The sequence below is a fragment of the Neofelis nebulosa genome, chromosome 15 (genome assembly GCF_028018385.1).
Source record: "Neofelis nebulosa isolate mNeoNeb1 chromosome 15, mNeoNeb1.pri, whole genome shotgun sequence".
Lineage (NCBI taxonomy): Eukaryota > Metazoa > Chordata > Mammalia > Carnivora > Felidae > Neofelis > Neofelis nebulosa.
In genome coordinates, this window is record NC_080796.1 from 13,273,366 (window position 1) to 13,293,348 (window position 19,983).

Below are 19,983 nucleotides of genomic sequence, written 5' to 3' on the forward strand. Positions count from 1 at the left end.
TTTTACCGTAGAAAATAACAGCTTAAGTTTGGTTACATGTTAACCTCTTGTTTAAGTTCTTGTTACTCAGTGTGAGCAGCATTAGCGTCACTTAAGAGCCTACTAGAAATCCCAGAGACTCTTAGCCCTGATCTAAACAGGCCGAATCAGAATCTGCTTTAAAAGCAAGATCTGCGGGTGATAATTCGTATGCACCTTAACTTTTGAGAGGCACTAGTTCAGGTGAGGGGTTCACGGAGCGGGCTTTCAGGGAGTCGAAGAGGTCCACCTTTGGGAGGTAGGAAAATTATTAAGACTTTTACTTTTATTTTTTTAGTCTTTGTTTACACGTTGGAGTGTGTTCTGTAGTGTATGCAATCTGTTACTACACGGATAGACATGTATATAATTTATTGAGGAACACATGCTCAAAATTGTTTACTGTTGGAGTGTATGACACCAAACTTTCAGAGACCCATTAGTCTAAGAGAAATAAAGCAAGTAAGAAGCAGATGAATAAAGTGAGTTTTCCAGTTATATTAAAAGAAGTCTAAGAACATTCTGTCTGGTCATTGAGAACAAGGATATCGCTATCTAAAATACTGTCACATGCAAAATAAAGGAATAGGTTTGAAAAGGAAAATGATAAGTTTTAGAATTCAGATTAATAATGATTTTAATCCTATTATGCCTTTGTTTGGTTTATGGATATTATGATCATAGTGGTCAATGTTTTCTCTACTAGGTTATTTCACGGTGAGGGATTATATTGTAGTATTGAAGAACATGAGCATCTGCAGGCAGACAGATCTGCGATTAAGTTAAACTCTGCACGTACCAGATATGTGCCCTTGAGTAAAGTAACCTCTTTGAACCTTTCTTTTTTTCTAAAATGGAAGAAAGTTCACCAGGTTTTATAAAAAGAATTCAAATATATAATTCAAATAATACACAATGCCTGTCTTGTAATAAGACATCTAAAAATGTTAGCTATGTTATTACCCTTACCAAGAGTCTCCACATACGGATCTCTACACAAGGTATGGATAAATGCTGGAAAGTGTTTTCAGCCTGAAAGAGTCAAATCTGAAGCCCAAGGGGAAGTGCAAGGGAGCAGCCTGTCCAGGATAGCAGAAAGCCAAAAAACAAGTACACATGACCCTGGTACACATGACCCTTAGGATACGGCTGGATGGAAAGAGTGACCACAAAACCTGCTGCATACCTGCTGTGTGTAATTATCATGAGCATTTTTTCTTCAGTGGCAAATTATATGGTAACACTGTGGATAGAAGAGAAAACCAAGATTTTAAAGCAGGATTCCTTTAAGGGAGTAATGGTTCTATGTGAATGGTCATTCCTAGTTTGCATAAACCAGAAAACAAAGCTGCCCATAACTATAGGAAACAGTCACTGGTTGTCTTGTGAATACAGAGAAAAAGAGCTGTGAGTCTACTCGTTGTGGTTAGAGCCAGAGGCCAAATTAGGTTAATGTCAGACTCTGGGAAACAAAAGCAGGGAAGCAGGAGTCAAATGTGTGAAGAAGATGAAGTAACCTGCAAGTGTGGAGAAAACAAAGACCAGGACTAGCCCGGAAGTGAGTGCTCTGGGAGGGTGTAGCAGTACATGCATCATATCAAGTTGCTTGGATGAGTTCAGGTGTGTGGATAGAAGTTGGGGCCGTAGCTGCTTTCCATCTAAATTTCATTGTTTGGCCCTGAAAACTTGCATTTAGTCTCTTACCCTTTTCACTCCATCATTTGAAAACTGGTTTATTTCGTTGATTTGTTTTCACAGCCTTTATTCAACATCAGCTGTATGCCAAGCTTTGTGTTAGAAGAGAGAGGTTCAAGTTGAAAAGACAGAGTTCTTCCCCTCGAAACATGAGTCTGTAGAGGAATGGAAATGCACAAGTAAAAACATGAATTAGAATAGTAATGCTGAGTGCTTTGATAGGCATAAGCTATTGGAGGAAGGGTGCCAGTAGCCTCCAAGAAAAGATCTCAGGTTAAACATCCCACCTTCAGAGAAGTTTTTGGCCAAGCAGTCTAAAGAGACAGTGAGTAGGCACTCACTGTCAAGTCAGCCTGTTTGATTTTAATCATAAGCTTTATCACTACTTAACGCTTCCCTGTTTATTCACCTTCCCACTCCCCCAAATACGTGTGCACACATGAATGTAAACTCCGTAACTGTGGGAACCTAGTGCCTGGCATTTTATATGTCTTCAATACGGAATTTAATTGCCAACCGAGCTCATTTTTAAGCAGGTGGAATCAATCCCATAACAGGCGTGGTAAAGTAGGGTTTTTCAGAAATATGGAGCACTCTGTTCCAAATATGGAGCATTGAGAGTGTGGAGGACCTGTTCAGAGGACCACAGTTATTTTAGACAGATAAGATCAGACTAGATATTGAAGGCCCCTGTGTATCATACTAAGGACTTTAGATATTTTAATGCTGGAGGAGAATCCCTGAAAACTCTTAAATAGGGCAGTGACATCTAATCATTGTCAGAAGTGTGAAGAATGGATTGGAAACAGAAAGCAATTAAAAAGCTGCCTGGTGTGCCCAGTATTCATTTGGATAGAAACATCTGAGTCTTAGATAAGAGATCTGGGCTAAAAAATACTAAGTTGGGAAATATCAAGGAGTAGCTCTGTGCAAAATAATAGATGAGATTAGTTAGAAAGAGTGTACAGAGGGAGAGGAGACAAAGTATGAAGTTCTTAGCAACACCAACATTGTTGGACAAAAGGAATAAGAGTGAACAAAGGAGGCTGAAAAGGATTGAACACAAGAAACAGAAAATAGCACATTGGAGTCAAAAAGCAGTAAGCCACAGTATCACATGATAACAGCATTGAATGCCTCTTCAATTTTTCCCCCAAATACATCATATTCCTGGGCCTAAACAAGTTAATTAGAACAGGTATAATTTAGGAGAAGTTGCATGTAGTTAAAATAGGATCTCTTTAAAGAAATTACCAAGCTGAAATACTGTATCTTTGTTTTTCTGTGCTGGTTGTAGTCAGAAGGTAACCAAAATATCCCCTCACCAAACTCCAGGTTATGGGATTACAGCATTTTGGTTCATGTTGTTGTTGTGTGGTTGTCAGTAGGTAGCCTTATTTTATGCATTGTCCCCAAATTCACTTCTTTTTATAACACAAATGCCTGTTGTTTATGAAGACCTCTTAAGTTTTATGTCTAAGCTTACATGGAGATGCACTATGATAAGAAAATGCTGTTCACTGCCTGGATGAAAGGTAACTGCCTTCCATAGTACTGATAGCCTCCCAGCCCTCCCTTGTCTGGCCTTCCTCTGGGACCTAGAGAACCCATCACAGTAACCAGTTTCTTCTTCCCACTCCTCTATCAAAACAGACCCTGCTGAGGGAAGAGGAGGATGTTATGAGGGCAATTTCCTAGTCTTCCAGGCAAAGGGAGAAAAACCTGTAGTGAGAACAGAAAGCTAAATATTAAGTTAACAACAAGAAAAAAAAAATTGGTCAAAAAAATTGGCTTGAGGTGCTCTTTTGAAAAAAGTACTTTCCATAAGTTTCCTGCCTTGAGTTTTGATTCTGTCCATATATCCCCCAAAATACCTCTTCTCAGCATAGTCTCTTCTCTCATGGGCCTTGTATCTACTGATGCTGCTCTGCAGGCAGCAAGTGGTAGGGAAGAATCCAGAACCAGGAAAACTATGACAAGATTGGAAACACAGGATGAAGAATATCTGCAGCCCAAAGAAAGTCAGTGCTGAGAACCTGAATCCAGCTGTAAGCAGTTTGGAATAGGGGATATTACAAACCTTGAAGTCCACAGCAAGACTTCAGATTCGACCAAGTCAGAGCCAGGGGAACCCTGATAAACCTGAGTCAAAATCTGGGTGACAGTGCCCGACGGAACGCAGAAAGGCAGCACATCCCAGGTCCACTCAGACTCAGGGTCCGACGTGCGTGGGAACTAAGACAAGGAGATCAGCTCAGAGCCTTGAGTAAGAAGAGAGGACCTTGATAACAGGCCGCATTTTGATTTGGACTTCATGTTTGCTTCCACTTTGTGCCAATCCAGGAACAATCTGAGTTCCCGGGCCAAAGCAAACAGCAGTTCTTAGCCAGCAAATTCTGAGGGCTTCGTTTTTCTTCCTCTAATACTAATCTTTCTTGCCCTCTCTTCACTGATCATTTTTTTTCTTTTAATCTGTATCACAAGGATTTACTTTTGGTCACTGTGATTATGGCTCCTTGCCCCTTCTCAGCTCTCCTTCGTAGCCCTCCTCAGGTACAGGAAACCCTCTCCTGCTGTGTTCCCAGAGCTTCACAACTGAGCCCTCACCTTTCTTCATCAGTTGAAAGCTTAACATTTACTAGGTTTTCCCCCTTTCCTTCCTGTGTTATTATATGAAATCCTACTGACTTTCCTGCTTAACAGTACTTGCCACCTAGAGTGCTTTCACACACCTAGCTCCTTCTCCGTATTCATGCTCAGAGACTTTCTCTCCCCACCCTGCCCAAGTAGCCCTGGCATTCACCTCTGCTCTCTCTGTATCACATTACCATGTTTTATTTTCCTTATAGAACTCCCCTCTAGCTAGTTTATATCCTGCCTGGCCTTTCTAGAATGACCCGGTTTGTCAGATCACTTCTGTATCTCTTGTGCTTGTTAGAACAGTGCCTGACACATAGCAGACACTCAGTCCCTTTTTAATGAATGGATGAGAAAGAAAACTGCATGACCTGCTTTTTAATTTCTGTCAATATTTGTATGTGGTTAAGCTATAGATAAGCTGCTTTATTTAGTGAATTTGTGGATTGGTCACTTTCAGCCAGTCCTCCACAAACAGGTTTTGCTGTATTTTTTATTTGCTGAAACTAGTTTGTATCTTGATCCTAACATAACTTGTTAAAATGGGTCGTTTAAAACCTTGATGTGTCATTTAAAACCTTGTATGTGTTATAAGCTTTGCTTTGTCAGTAGAAAGCTGAGGAGTATAGGTTGTATTAGAAGAAATCCATGTGTTTAAGTCTTAGGGGAGTTGCCTTGATTAGTAGGAGACTGGGCATGCCTTTACGTTTCTAGCAATACCCAGCTAACAGCACTTAGAAATCCGCTTGGCAAGGAAAAGGTAACATGGTCATTGATGAACAGCCATATTTTAGACACGAAAGGAAGGAATGCATGTCAAGAAAATGAGCCATAAAGAGAGAAATTGGACATTTTTAAGTGTAGAAGCAGGAGATTAGACCTGAGCATAATTTGAGGACACGAAAGGAGGAGCTAACAGAAGATGTTAAGCAGTGCTGGAAAGGCAAGAGGTCGTGGATATAACTCCTAAGGAACGGAAGAGTCAAGGCGCACGGGGTAGGGCAGGGAAAGGGCAAAGTTCTGAGAGCATGTTTTTACCCAGACAGAAGTAAAAAGGAACAGGATCAAACTAGATGGTGACTTTTTTAAAAAACTGAGGTAAAATTCACATAACTTTCACCATTTTAGCCATTTAAAGTGTATATTTCATTGGCTTTGGGCACATTTACAAAGTTATACAACCACCAGCACTATCTAATTCCAGGACATTTTTGTCACCCCAGAAAGAGATGCCAAACTCGGTTCCGTTTCCCCCAGCCCCTGGCAGCCACTAATCTACTTTCTGTGTCTGGATTTACTTCTTCTGGGCCTTTCGTATATAAATGGAAAGTCATACAGTGTGTGGCCTTTGGTGACTGGCTGCTTTCACAAGCATAAAGCTTCCAAGGTTCAACCTTGATGTAGCATGTATCAGTATTTCATTCCTTTTTATGACTAATAACACCATTGTGTGGATAGACCACATTTTATCTGTCCATTCATCTATTGATGACATTTGGGCCATTTCCACCTTTGGCTATTGTGAATAATACTGCTGTGGACGTGCATGTACGCATGTTTGTATACCATGATAAAATATAAAATGTCTCTCTTAACCCCATTCTGAGCTCTTTTTTCCTAAAATTTTAAATGCGTTTTAAATTTAAAAGTTGATTACAAATATGTTCTAAAAATCACAGTGTTAAACATTTAGAGCCATTTATTCCATTGATTTTTAAAGGATTTTTCTTTCCAAAAGTGAAATTAGATTTTTATGAAAAATTACATGTTTGAACAAATTCTCCTCTATAAAGTCATCCGGATTTTGTTCCCTGATGTTAGAAGCTAGGATTCTGCATAGTTCTTAACGTATCAAGTGATTTTCATGGGAACCTTTGCTGTTGACTTGAACTGGTAGAGACCCTGCTCTCTCTACCTAGGAGGTCCTTGCTCATTGAGGAAAGCGTTGTCCTGGTCATCTGAGGTTGAGCCTTGACACCCTGATTGATATACTAATGCAGTACTGTCTTCAGTTGCTAATTTAAAATAAACCCAGAAAAGCTTGATACTTAACCTACCATTGTGTTTCTTATTTCTGTGGAAAGTTGAAACCTGAATTTCAACTGATTTGGAAAGTGTTTTAACTAATAAATTAAGGATTATTGCTGTTGAATTACCATTTTGCTCAGCATTTGTACCTATTACTATTTTTATATGCCCAAGTCTTCTCCCTTTCAACACGCCTTTTCACACTGGTCTCTTCCCTGTCACAATAAACAAAGCTCCTTATCTGATGTTACCAAAAATAATTTGACCTCCCTTTATGAGTATTTAGTAGGTGGGATATTTACCCCCATGAAAATTGACCCTGTACTCTTTGGTTTGATATACCGTTATTCCCTCTCCCACCCCAGCTCTCCAATTTCAGAATTAGGAACTGTGGACATTTTCTGTACAGTCTGAGCTTTTAAATAATGACACTGATGATAACATGCTAGTGAAAAAACCAAGGTCACACTTTTCACAGGCTTGGTTTGTATTGCACATACTGGTCCTTTATCATCTAGAGAATGTTTCATTTCTTTAAATTTAAAACTTAAAGATCTTACGGAAATTTTAACTACAGAGTGCCCTTGCATGGTTCAGGTGACAGTCTCTTTTTTTTTTTAGGCTTCTTGTATTAGACTTGAGCTCCTTGAGAGCTAGGGCTGAGTTATGTAAATTTTTGAAGCCCCTATGGCAGCTAGCCCAGTAGCCTACAAAGAGTAAGTACCATACCTCAGTCCCAGGTTGTTAAAATTAGAGTAGTTGCTGAGACATAGATGTGAAATCCCAAGGTGAGATACCAAATATCACATGCATTCATTCAAAGGAAAGGGGTAAAGCATGTTCCATAATGCTGAGAGTGGAATGACGAGGGAAGTGCCATCTTTTTACCCGAGACCTAGAAGCCACAGGAGGGGTCACAGGTCACTCCCTAAACTAGAGATGCACCTGCTTGGATCAAAGCCCCTAGAGGCATGAACACTTTCCACCCCTGGCGTGAATGAGTTCTCTTTAAACCTCTCCCAGACCCACAGAGCTCTGACAGTGCAAGTTCTAAAAGAAAATTTTTCTTCCCATCTATTCCTCCTTTCTTTTGCCCCCATCTGGAAGAATTAGAAACTGACAAACTTGGTGTGCAGGGCCCTGCCTAACAATCAGACAGGCATCTGATCTCTCTCCCTTCCTCACTTTAGACTTCCAGCCTAAAAAAGTCCCTAGCTGAATGAGAAAACCAGATTTTACACATATCAAGTTGGGGGGTGTGATTGAGCCCAGAGAAGGGAAGAGAATCATGAGCCTGATTAACATATAGTGCGTTCGAAACACCTTTGAGCCATCTGTGAGGAGAGATGACAGGCAAGCATCTGTCTGTAGTTGGAAATTGAAGAGAAGCTTGGATGTGGATGAAATCACCCAGGGACAAAGTTTATAATGAAAAGAGAAAATGTAGCAAACTTGGTCTGAAGTGTGGTCCAACTCTTGATTCACATGTCAGATTGTATGTACTTTTCGAAACGTGAAAATTTTAATAGCTTTAAAGTACACAGACACAGCGTGTTTATGTCCTCTTGGTTTTCACATGAAAGTCCTCACGAGGGGATGTTTTTGCACCTAGACACAAACAGGAAGATCTAGATTTCAAGCTGGGCTGGTCGTTGCTATCATTAATTTTCCAGAACACTCAAAAATATAGGTAGGAACTTTGAAGGCTTCTTTTTCCACACAGTAGTGCTTCAGGCCCTATTACTTGTTTGGGCACAAATAGTGATTTAACTTCTTTGACAGACGTGTGTATAATTGTCTCCAATGCTTTGCAAGGAATCTGTGGAAAGTCATCTGAGTGTTCTTTCTGTCCGACGTCAGCCCCTCTTCCCTAGAAGCGTTACTTCTTTGTGTCTGTGTCTTTTGTTGTCATTTCAAAATAGCTTCAGAGTGATTTGGAGAGATTATATTTTGTTTGAAACTTGTGGTGCTTCTATGTTTGAGGAAAGCAAGTTTTGCAAGTCCATTTTGAGTGTGAAGTGTCCAAGTAAATGTTACCAAGTCAGAAAATCCCCTGAGATCATTTGCAAATTAACATGCCAGAGAGATACCACATGCACATACTCACACCTGGGTGTTTTTATCTTTTACTTCCAAACTTGAGTTAGATTTTTCATTCCTCGTAATCATAAAAATAAGGAAATAAATTTGGAGTTCAGTGACTTAAGCTAGAAAAATTTCTCAGTGTTCTTGTAAGACAGTCCTAAATAACTCGAGTAGCTCTAATTTGCTTTCTTTACAAGTGACACTAGAGGCCGAACACACAGGACAGTATACACAGTATTTTTACTGTTGTTGTTGTTGTTGAACTTACTAATTCTGATGTTTAACAAAATGAAACAGGTTTGTTTTTCCCTTCTGTAAACTTCCATGTACTTCCATGTATTACTAAAATCCATATTTGATTTAAAGTTAGTAATGTACAATTTGCTTCTAAAGCAAAGGTAATTTGAATATTGAGTGCTTCAACAGAATACTAAATCACAATTTTTGAAAACTATACAGTTCTATTTGAGTTAAATATTAAGTAATAAGGCCATCTAGTGGTAAAATTTCCAAGTTTCAGTGAATTTGAGAATGATGTTTCCTTTACTAAATGTAGACTTCAGAATTTATCAGATGTGATCAGGCAATCATTGAAAAGCTTTCTAGAAAATAGTTTAACCTAAGGTATTTTCCCCTTTTTATACCAAAAAAGGCCCTTTGGTTATGTTCCTAAGATCTTTTCTACAAAGCATCAATTCAAACACATAGTGTTTTTCTTGATTGTAATAATTAGAGCCACAAATAACACCTATGAATAATGCTTAAGAGACTTAATAGTAAATAAAATGGAACGTTGCAGTTTTTGTAGTTACAACCTTTTTCCAATCTGTTTGGCAACATCAGGGCCTATTTACGTGCCAGGAAGTCAGTCAGACTCAGATCCTCCCCTTGATCAAGCATATGATTATTGGTCTCTGTATTTAAATATTTCACAAGTGTTGACCATAGTCATCCTGCTTATTGAAAATGCTGATCTGTGAGAGTAGACCCAAGATCTGCATTTCAAAGGCCTTTCAATGATTTTTTTTTTTTTAGGCAAAAAAAGTTTGACGATCTCACTGTATTCCATACAGAGATCATACAACAAACTCTGTTCTTCGGGACCTTAGAAAATTCTAAGTATAATTTAGTTCATATAGATAAACGTTAAACATTTGTTAAGAAAGGAACAGGTAAAGTCAGCCTTATGTTTACAGTTTTGCAACATGCCTCTTTCCTAAAAATAGAAGAGCAAAGAGATAAGCTGAAAACAAGCCAAAGTGTATTCTTTCCTAATTTTGCATTATTATAGTATTTAACATTATTAACACCTTTTAATAAATCAAATGTAATATCCTGGATATTTCTTACTTATCAAACAGAACTTTGCTACATATTAAAAAGGATAGTTTGATTTACATGAGCTGCCACACCCAATTTTCCTCTCCAACCTTCACTCCCTGTCCTTAAATAAGTTTCCCTGATTATTGAATTACCTGTTGAAATTAGAATATTTTTATTTGCCTCTGAAGTTACTGATAATATTCATATTAATCTGGTGCTCAGACTTTTCATTTATAAAATAATTTCTTCTCTTAGGTATTTGGAGTAGATGACAATCAGGATTATAATAGGCCTATTATTAATGAAAAACATAAAGACCTGATAAAAGATTGGGCTCTCAATTCTGCTGCGGTAGTAATGGAAGAAAGAAAGCCACTGAGTACACCTGGATTTCACAACTCAGAGGTATACATCTCTTCCTCATATGTGACTTTTACACACATGAAATGTGAATTTTTATCATTTGTAGTTATATTATTTTAAGTAACTGATACACTCCTTTGAAAATTCTTCTAAAAACTAAATTCTCACAACTGAATTTGTTTCTAATAAAAGCCTAAAGCAATTTTTGCAGTAATTCTGTTTCAGTTTTTGTTATTTCTTTTAAATTATGTTACTCTGTTCATCAGTGAAGGGAAAATGTTAATTTCAGTAAGCAGTTAATGAACTCACTGCTCTGATTGGCATTATGAGATAAAAGAAAAAGTATACTCCAGTAGTACTTCCTAGGAGGGCCCGTAGTTAGAATGGAAAGATCTGTAGATCTTTCTGTCATGCCAGGAAGGATGTGCCCAGTAGTGCCTGGCAGATAGAATTTCTATACCTGAATAAGTGCCAGTGCAGGACAGCCCCCGATGTTGTTAGAATGACCTGAAGTTAGTCAAGGATGGCTTGGTTAGCAAGCTTGGGGAGTCAGCATGGGTGCAGTAGAGCTAAGAAGACCTGAGCTCAGGTCCCAGAATTGCCACATTTGTCCAAGTGCCCTTGTGTCGTTGGTCACTTCCCCTCTCTTAGCTGCCGTTTTATCGTCTGTGCAGTTGGGATTTTTGATAAAACCTACTTACAGGGAGTTCAGTGAAGTATGTATAGCACTCAGCATAGTAATTGCCTGAGATCTGTGCCCCCAACAAATGGTTATTCCCTTATTGGAAGTGATACTAGAAACTTCATTCCAGTGATATGTCAAAAATAAATGTAAAAAAAAATATGTAACTGAGAAGTATTAATTCATTATAATGTATTCAATCAGAGCTAACATCCAGTAGGAACTTTCTCGTGCCATTTTACAAATGTGGAAACTGAAATATGTAGACCAAGGTCATAAAACTAGCACCTTGTGGAGCCAGAATGTGAACCATAAGCAGCCCTGTTTTCTTAATTCATTCTCTTACTCAGTATGCTACACCACCTCTCCAGAAATGAGTTAATTTATACAAATGGCAAATAAAACAATCACAAATGAAATGTTACCTTTGTCAGAAACATAAATAGAATATTTCTATAGACAGGGAAATCCACCTATCCGTTTATTAATGTTAAAATGGTCCCTTTATGGCATGCCTATTCCTGAAAGCTGTTAAAGCATTTCTTGCATTTCAGTGTTCTGTTTCCTTCCTTGATCATACAGAACTGTAATTCTGGTTTCCGTTTCATAAGATACTTAATTTACTTACTGAAAACAAGTGATACTTATGCGAGGCAGTGTTCTGGTGTTCTGATTACCAGGAATGGTTCTGGTGACCATGAACTTTTATATAAGACTCCCTCTTCCCTTCCCCATCCCCTCAACCCATCCCAAGTGGAATTGATATATAGCCCAGTATGTACCTGCCGTGGAGAGAATCTCCGACACAGGGCATGAGAACCTCTTCACAGAACATAAGTGTGTGTGTCAGTGAAGGTGGGAGGGGCTCTGGTACTTCCTTCCTGCTGAGAAGCATGAGCAGTTAGTAGAGTCTTGAAAGGGACTTCAAGGATCCAGCAGGTTTTGGAATCCTTAGGCTTCATTGTGTGCAAGTCACTGTATACTTACTGCTTTAACCTATTCTGGAAGTCGTTATCTGTAGCCTGTTTGAAATATTCATCAGTTTTTAGCCTGTAAATCTGATACTTAAGATAGTGTTTTGAATCATTTGTAATACAGTTTTGGTGATAGCCTTCCATTCCTTAGTTGTCATTCCAGTCTCAAAATTAAGATTTGACTTATTTTTTTTGTGAGGGAACATAATTTTTTTTCTGTACTCCCTAGGTCTTGCCTGGATTGCCCTCAAGTTACCATTCTATGTCCATAAGTCTGTAGAGCCATTTCATGAATTAAATTCCATTTCACATTTGACTATGAAAGTTCAGAGAGTACTTGCCTTAAGGCCAGATCTAGACATGTGCAGGCCTAGGCTCAGACTAAAGGCTGAGTGATTTCTAGCTTCTTCTGGAAACAGCGAAGTGTTGTAAAAAGAAGTCTAGAGCTTTGGGTTTGTTTTTGAAATCCTTGAAGACACGACCTGGCAGATTTAATGTTCCTTGAGACTCTGGAACCAGTCCGCGTCCTAGAATCACGTAGAGGGCCAGAGAACAACTTAGGAATAGATCTTTAGACTCCTGCTCCAGAGACAGAAGCAGAGCCAGCCTCAGTGTGGTAGCCGTGAGGCCCTGGTGACACACCCACGTGTATCCAGCCGCAGAAAATGTTAAGCTCCAAGCATTTATTTTAGTGCCATCGTTAGTATTTAATAAGTAGAGAAAATTATACTACGTTTACAGTAATGATAAGATGTAGTTAAAAGGGGTACCTAGAGACTTTTCATTCTATATCTGAGGACATTTAATAAATGATAATATAGCAATGTGAATTTTAAATATGGCTTCTTATGACAAGATAATGTAACTAAATAGAATTCTCTCTTGTCTAAATAGGCTATTTCGTTCCCTTATTTTCCTCCTTTAGGAAGGCACATCTTCATCAGGAAACAAACGCTGGGTTTCACAGTGGGCTAGTTTGGCTGCAAACCACACAAGACATGATCAAGAAGAAAGGATAATGGAATTATCTGCACCTGTTCCTTTAGAGAATGGTATTTTCTTCCTCTTGGTCTCTTTTTTGTGAATCAGCTTTGTAAAAAACAAGCTAAATCTGTATAGTGAGAAGTAAATTAAACCTAAATAAACAAATCACATATTCTCATGCTTATATTACATATATGATTTTATTTGCACTAATAATGCAGGTATCATTAAAATAAAACCCTAACTGAAGATGAGAAGTAATTTGTAGATGAAATATGTATATATCTATATATATATATGTATTTTTATATATGACATGTAAAAATGAAAATTTTAAATTTTCTAAATTACAGTTCTAAATTACAACATTCATTAATATCATTAATACAACAAATATTTAAATGCTACTTTGTGCATTTAAAAAACATTCAATACAGTTCAATAAAAAAGAATACACACTTAATTTACTTAATGTATCTTTTGCAAGTCTGTGTAATGTGATTTTTATTACCTTCTAGTAATATTTCTGTGAACTAAGTTTCCTTAAAACAAAAATGAAATTTTATGCCTAATGATTTTATTTTAGATTCAGTTAACTACATTCTTAATTTAAAAACCCTCAAGGAGAATTTGCTGTGACTTTTTATGTGTATTCTTAATTTTGTTATTGTTGAAAACAAATGAAAATTTATTTTGCCCCTGGCTTATGGCACTCCAAAAATCTGGTTTAGGAATTTTGTAAACATTACTCAGCAAGGATTTGAGCAGGGTACTAGAAAAGGTATATCATTTACTTACTATAGGAATTAGAAGTAATTGATAGTATTCCCAAAAATCAAAGACTGAATGATCTGCAGATTGATTAACATAAACTGGTCACTTTTCGGGGAAACAAGGCACCCAAACAGAGAGGGTCAGAGGGGCTAGATAAACTTACCAAAGAACCCATTATAAAATTAGTAAGCATTAGCTGTAGAAGGCAAAATTCTACCCTTGTTACAAAATAAAACAAACTGCCTGGCCCTCATTATCTCATTTCTGTTTTATCATATTCTTTTTTCTTTTTTAATGTTTTTTTTTATTTTTGAGAGGCAGAGCGCAAGCGGGGGAGGGGCAGGGAGGGAGACACAGGATCAGAAGCAGGCACCAGACTCTGAGCTGTCAGCACAGAGCCTGATGCGGGACTCAAACTCACGAACCGTGAGATCATGACCTGAGCCAAAGTCGGATGCTCAACCGACTGAGCCACCCAGGTGCTCCTATTTCATCATATTCTAAATTATTTAGCTGATAAATCCATTTAAATCTTAAAATATTCTTGTTAAACATTCATCTTATGTGTGTTAGGAGCAGGACAGTGTGAGAAATCCTAGAAAAATTAAAAAAGATAAAACGGTTCTTACATTTTAGCGCTTCAAGTAGTATCAAGGAGCCAAGACATAATACAGTAACTTAACAATAATTGCTGAAGTTGAATCAGTAAGTTTAGTAGCTATTTTCCTGCATCATACCATTACATTGCTGTGAAATTTAAATGTTAAACTTTCAGCATTATAAGGGGAAAAAAGACTTACAGAAGCTATGTCTTAGTATCTTGTATCCACTTATCTCCCAAAGATTAGAATGCTTTATATGTTAATTTATATTTCCCTTTGTCAGAAATGTGTTCCATTTATAGAAGTCAGGAAAATCCTGAAGCATTCTCAATTTCTCTAACATGGAAACATCAAAGTATGTATTTTCTCTTTGGCTTCTACTTAATTGTAAAAAGAGAAAGTGATCATGTATTTGTATATGAGGTGTTAATATGCCAGAAGACCATAATTTAAAAATCCCTCAGTGTTTAAAATTATGACAAGTCCTGTGATCTTGTTTCACATTCACACTTTTTAAAATTCTTCTAATTGGTGTTAAATTTTTTTTTTTTTTTTTTTTTTTTTTTAAGAAAACCTAATAAAGGTTTGCATTTTCCGTTTTACTTAGGAAATCCAAACTTGTCATTCTTTCAGATAGATAACAGTGTGCATTAAAAGCTAAATATATTATTCTTATATAATTGGAAGTGTTTATTTAGGCCTTCTCTGTGCAATTCTGTAAAACAGCTTCTTGAGCAAAATCTCATGGGTGGAATACATCACAAAAGCAAAAATGAACACAGTGACCTTCCCTGCCATAAAATACATTGAAAGAAAAAGAGAGCAGCGGATATAGGAGTAAGATCGGATGACCCCAGTTTTCATCTCCTAAAACTGCCTGTCTTGACTCCCCTGTTAGTAATCTGCCTGTTCTATGTCTTGGCACTGTACTTGCTTTTGAAACTACTCTGTTACCATGTTGGTATGTTTATTCAGAGTTTTCTTGTACATCAAGCCATTTCTTAACTTACACGGCAAAATCTAATAGGGTACTCTGTATTTGTACCTTTTTGCCCTAATACATTTATTCTTTGTGGTTTTATTTTATAGATACAGACATCAGTGAGTCTGGCATTTCAGTGAGAAGTACTGGCTCAGCAACGTCCTTGGTCAGTCAGGGAGAGAGGAGGAGACGCACCCTTCCTCAGCTTCCCAGTGAAGAAAAGTCCAAGATTCTAACACAGAGGTCAGAGATAGGAGAAAAACAAGACACAGAACTTCAGGAGAAAGAAGCACCCACACAGGTATACCAGAAAGATAAGCAGGATGCCGACAGAGCCCTGAGCAAGATGAACAGGGCAGTGAATGGTGAGGCTGTTAAAACTGGCGGAGACAATAAAACCTTGCTTCACTTGGGCAGCTCTTCTGGGAAGGACAAAAGTGAAACTGATAAGGAAACTTCTTTGGTGAAGCAAACATTAGCTAAAATTCAGCAACAAGAACAAAAAGAACAGGCGCAGTGGACGCCTACCAAGTTGTCTTCTTCAAAAAATGTTTCGGGTCAGATAGATAGGTGTCGGGAGGAATCTTTTAAACAGGAGTCACAACCTCAAGAAAAAATTCCAGGACACTCTACAAGCAAAGGAGAAAGGGTGATACAAAATGAGGGCAAGCGAAGAAAAGCTGAGGAGGTTCTGAAAGGTCAGTCTTCAAAGGGCGGAGACAAGAAGGAATCCTCCAAGTCCTTAGTGCGACAAGGAAGCTTCACTATAGAAAAACCTAGCCCAAACATACCCATAGAACTTATCCCCCACATAAATAAGCAGACGTCATCTACACCCCCTTCTCTAGCGTTGACAGCTGCCAGCAGAATACGAGAAAGAAGTGACTCTATGGATACTGATTCTAGTATGGACACAACCCTTATTCTAAAAGACACAGAAGCAGTAATGGCTTTTCTAGAAGCCAAACTGCGTGAAGATAATAAAACTGATGAAGGCCCAGATACTCCCAGTTACAATAGAGACAACTCTATTTCACCAGAATCTGATGTGGACACAGCTAGTACCATCAGTCTGGTTACTGGAGAGACTGAAAGAAAGTCAACCCAAAAGCGAAAGAGTTTCACTAGTCTCTATAAAGACAGATGTTCCACAGGTTCTCCTTCCAAAGATGTTACAAAATCGTCCTCTTCAGGTGGTAGGGAGAAAATTGAGAAGAAAACGAAAAGTCGTTCCACAGATGTAGGTTCAAGAGCAGATGGTCGTAAATTTGTACAGTCCAGTGGAAGAATAAGACAGCCTTCTGTAGACCTAACAGACGACGACCAGACCTCTAGTGTACCTCATTCTGCGATCTCTGATATTATGTCCTCTGATCAGGAAACTTACTCTTGTAAACCTCATGGAAGGACTCCACTTACCTCAACTGATGAGCATGCACATTCCAAACTGGAAGGAGGCAAAGTGACTAAATCTAAGACTTCTCCCGTCACACCTGGATCATCCAGTAAGTCAACCACTCTTCCGCGGCCACGACCCACCAGGACTTCCCTCTTGCGCAGAGCACGGCTTGGCGAAGTGTCCGACAGTGAACTGGCTGATGCTGACAAAGCATCTGTTGCCTCTGAAGTGTCCACCACCAGTTCCACGTCCAAGCCCCCCACAGGAAGGCGTAACATCTCTCGGATTGATTTATTGGCTCAGCCCCGTCGAACAAGGCTTGGCTCATTGTCGGCTCGCAGTGACTCTGAAGCAACCATCTCTAGAGGTAGTGCCTCCTCACGGACTGCAGAGGCCATCATTAGAAGCGGAGCCAGACTCGTACCATCAGATAAATTTTCTCCTAGAATTAGAGCTAACAGTATCTCTCGACTATCAGACTCCAAGGTCAAAAGTATGACCTCAGCACATGGCTCTCCTTCAGGTAATTGGGTCCAGACTTTTTATAATATTAGCATATTTCTTTTATGTTTTGGGACTCCTTTCTTTCTTTCTTTTTTTTTTTTTTTAAATAAGTGTCTAGTATTACTTCTAAAAATATTCAACAGAGAGGTTATGCTATAAGAGGGTATTTTCTCCTATAAAAATTATTTTTGTTAGCTTAGTAAATGGAAAATTCAGACATTTACACACCCTTCCAGTTAATGACCTAGGGCAAAATAGTGATTTCAAAATTAGAAGTATATGGAACCTATTTAGGAGTTTTAGTTGCCTGCTTGGCGAGGCATCTGGACCCATGTGTCAGAATTAGAGGAGGAATGGTATCTGGTTTAAATAATAGGAGTAACATTGAACTGCTAAAAGTGTGTGGCTGATTCTTAAATATCCTCACGTGATTCAAAGCCCTTAACCTGAAGAAAAGCAGTATACCTTTTATTATTCCTTTCAGGGCTAAGTGAAATAATTGCCGTTTTACCCTTTCTTTCCCATTTATTTAGAAATGTCTCATATACTTTTTTTTTTTTTAATTTTTTTTTTAACGTTTATTTATTTTTGAGACAGAGAGAGACAGAGCATGAACGGGGGAGGGTGAGAGAGAGAGGGAGACACAGAATCTGAAACAGGCTCCAGGCTCGGAGCGGTCAGCACAGAGCCCGACGCGGGGCTCGAACTCACGGACCGCGAGATTATGACCCGAGCCGAAGTCGGATGCTTAACCGACTGAGCCACCCAGGCGCCCCTCATATACTTTTTAAGGTTCAATCTGTTTGTGGTTGGGGCAGGTGAAGACTAATCCATGGTATATTTCAGTGGAAGAAGATGGATCCATGAGATAATCACTAAGCACATATGGGTCACACTGGGCTATAGACATGTAACTGGTTGTGAGCATTATCTCCTGAAGCCCTGTGCTATCATTGAGCTAAAGTAATTAGCAATCATCGAATGTAACAGTTCCAAAAGTTACTTCCTCCCCAGCGAATTTAACTGCCTCTAGTATATTTGTCTGTACCTTCGTATTCAGAGCTGCAGCCAGTGAGAGTATGTGCATGGCCAGAGATGTGACCCAGATATTTGTATGTCTCCTGTGAGCATGGTATCATTACTTCATAATCGGCCTCACCCCTGGGTGTGGCTGGAAGGGCCAGTGTGGGGAAGCCTGCTGTTAAAAGACTTAAAAATTTCTTGTCAGCAAGCATCCAAGTGAGCTGAGTCTTGGGGGGAGAGTGAGGGGAAGGTTGGTCTGCAGTCCTATGTTCATAGTTTGGAATCTACCTCTCTGTGGCCTACAAGACCCCGAACAATGCTCCTTATTTTATTTTTTCACTTTTTATTCCTCCTGTCGCCTTCCCGCTGCTGCTTGCCTCCCCTGCACTCACATCTCCCTCCCTCCCGGTTAGTGGCTGTGGTGATGATGGTCAGAACTGTGGTAGGAACGGTCGTAGGCTTAAGATAGGTAACATACAATCGCGATTCCAAACGAATGGACAGTGATTCCCTTATCAGCGCCATCTTCCTTCTGCGCTTCAGGCTTTCACTGGTGGTTCCTGCAGTTTTTGCAGGTGTTTTAAAACTGACTGCTGTCTTCTGGTTTATGTTTACCTATCGTTTTCCTGTCGTTCCTTATGGCCCTACCTCTTCAATTCACATTTCCTTTGTGCTGCATTCTGTGACGCGTAGCGCGATCAGATCTCTTCTGCCGCGTTGCCTGTTTGCTCACCCGTCTCTGTTTAGCACAAGAGAAGTGTTACACTTTTCTCCTGTCTTACCATGAGCCGTAACGCAAGCTGTGTGTCCCCGAGTAGCGTGGAGCAGTTCCTTCTGTACTGGTCGTCTGGTCCTTAACACGAGTGCTGTGGTTCTGCTCCTCAGTACGTAACAGGAGGGGCTTACGTGAGATGCAAGCCAAGTACCATTACTTAAGCACGTCTAAAAAACCACTATAAGATGCCATGTCTAAAGATAAACTTTGTTTTCTGCCTTGAATCCAGAACTTGATAAACATGCAGTTTTCTGCATGCAAAAAGTACCTTGAGTTCAGTTTAATGAAATCCCCTAGGATAAATTGAGGTATGTGATGTGGGCCTTCTTCATACATAACAGCAGTGTATTAAATAATTCGAACCATGGCATTCAAAGGCTGGAAGGGTTACTCACTTCAGGTAACTAAGGGCAAGATATGAAATCATGTGCCCTGTTCACACAGCTATGGCAGGAGAAGAAGTCAAGGCCTTTTCCTTCCCAGCCTCTGGCTTCTTCCACGTCTAGTCTGGCTCTCAGAAATAGTCTTTATCTGCTTGCTTGCAAGCTGCCAGGGGATGGCTGGAATCTACTGGATTATTTTCAGTAGTATATACAAGGCCACTGTACCGTGTATTTGATATATTGTGCACTGTAATCTGTGTAATCCTGATTTACTGAGTTCATGTTCTGTGTTCCACCTTGTGATCCAGGATTGTTAATGCACATTCTCTCAAGATACACATTTATATCTTATTACATCTTATCTGGAAGGACAAAGCTAGGATCTTTTAGTCAGTGATAAGGTATTAAAACAGTTACATTGGGTAGGTAATAAAACAGCAGTAAGAAAAACAGACACTTTTTTGGTCTAGTGGCTAATTGGGGTGTCTTTGATGTCATGACATTTCTATTTAAGAAAATTATAATATCTTGAGTGGAAAAAGAAAATAAAAAGTCTTAGCTTTTGAAATACAATTGAAAAGAATGTAAAATCATACTGGTCAGTGTTGTATCAACTGTAAACTTTAAAGGATTTAGAAATATCTGAACCCAGAGCCTGTGATATGTCCAGATTGGCATATGTGAAAATAATTCTGTGATGTTTCAAATTTCATATTTTAGGCCATGTCTTAAAAAGTTTTTCAAAGAAATGT

General features: G+C 38.9%; 1 protein-coding gene across 10 annotated transcripts in view; it reads left to right on the forward strand.

Moving 5' to 3' along the window:
* Positions 1–19,983, forward strand: part of CEP170 (centrosomal protein 170) — a 125,302-nt gene that overhangs the window by 79,958 nt on the left and 25,361 nt on the right. For all 10 annotated transcript variants that reach the window (XM_058701156.1, XM_058701160.1, XM_058701153.1 and 7 more), the window contains 3 exons: positions 10,042–10,191; positions 12,731–12,857; positions 15,255–17,069. In XM_058701156.1, the coding sequence (XP_058557139.1) occupies positions 10,042–10,191; positions 12,731–12,857; positions 15,255–17,069 (2,092 nt within the window). The remainder of the gene's footprint in view (positions 1–10,041; positions 10,192–12,730; positions 12,858–15,254; positions 17,070–19,983) is intronic.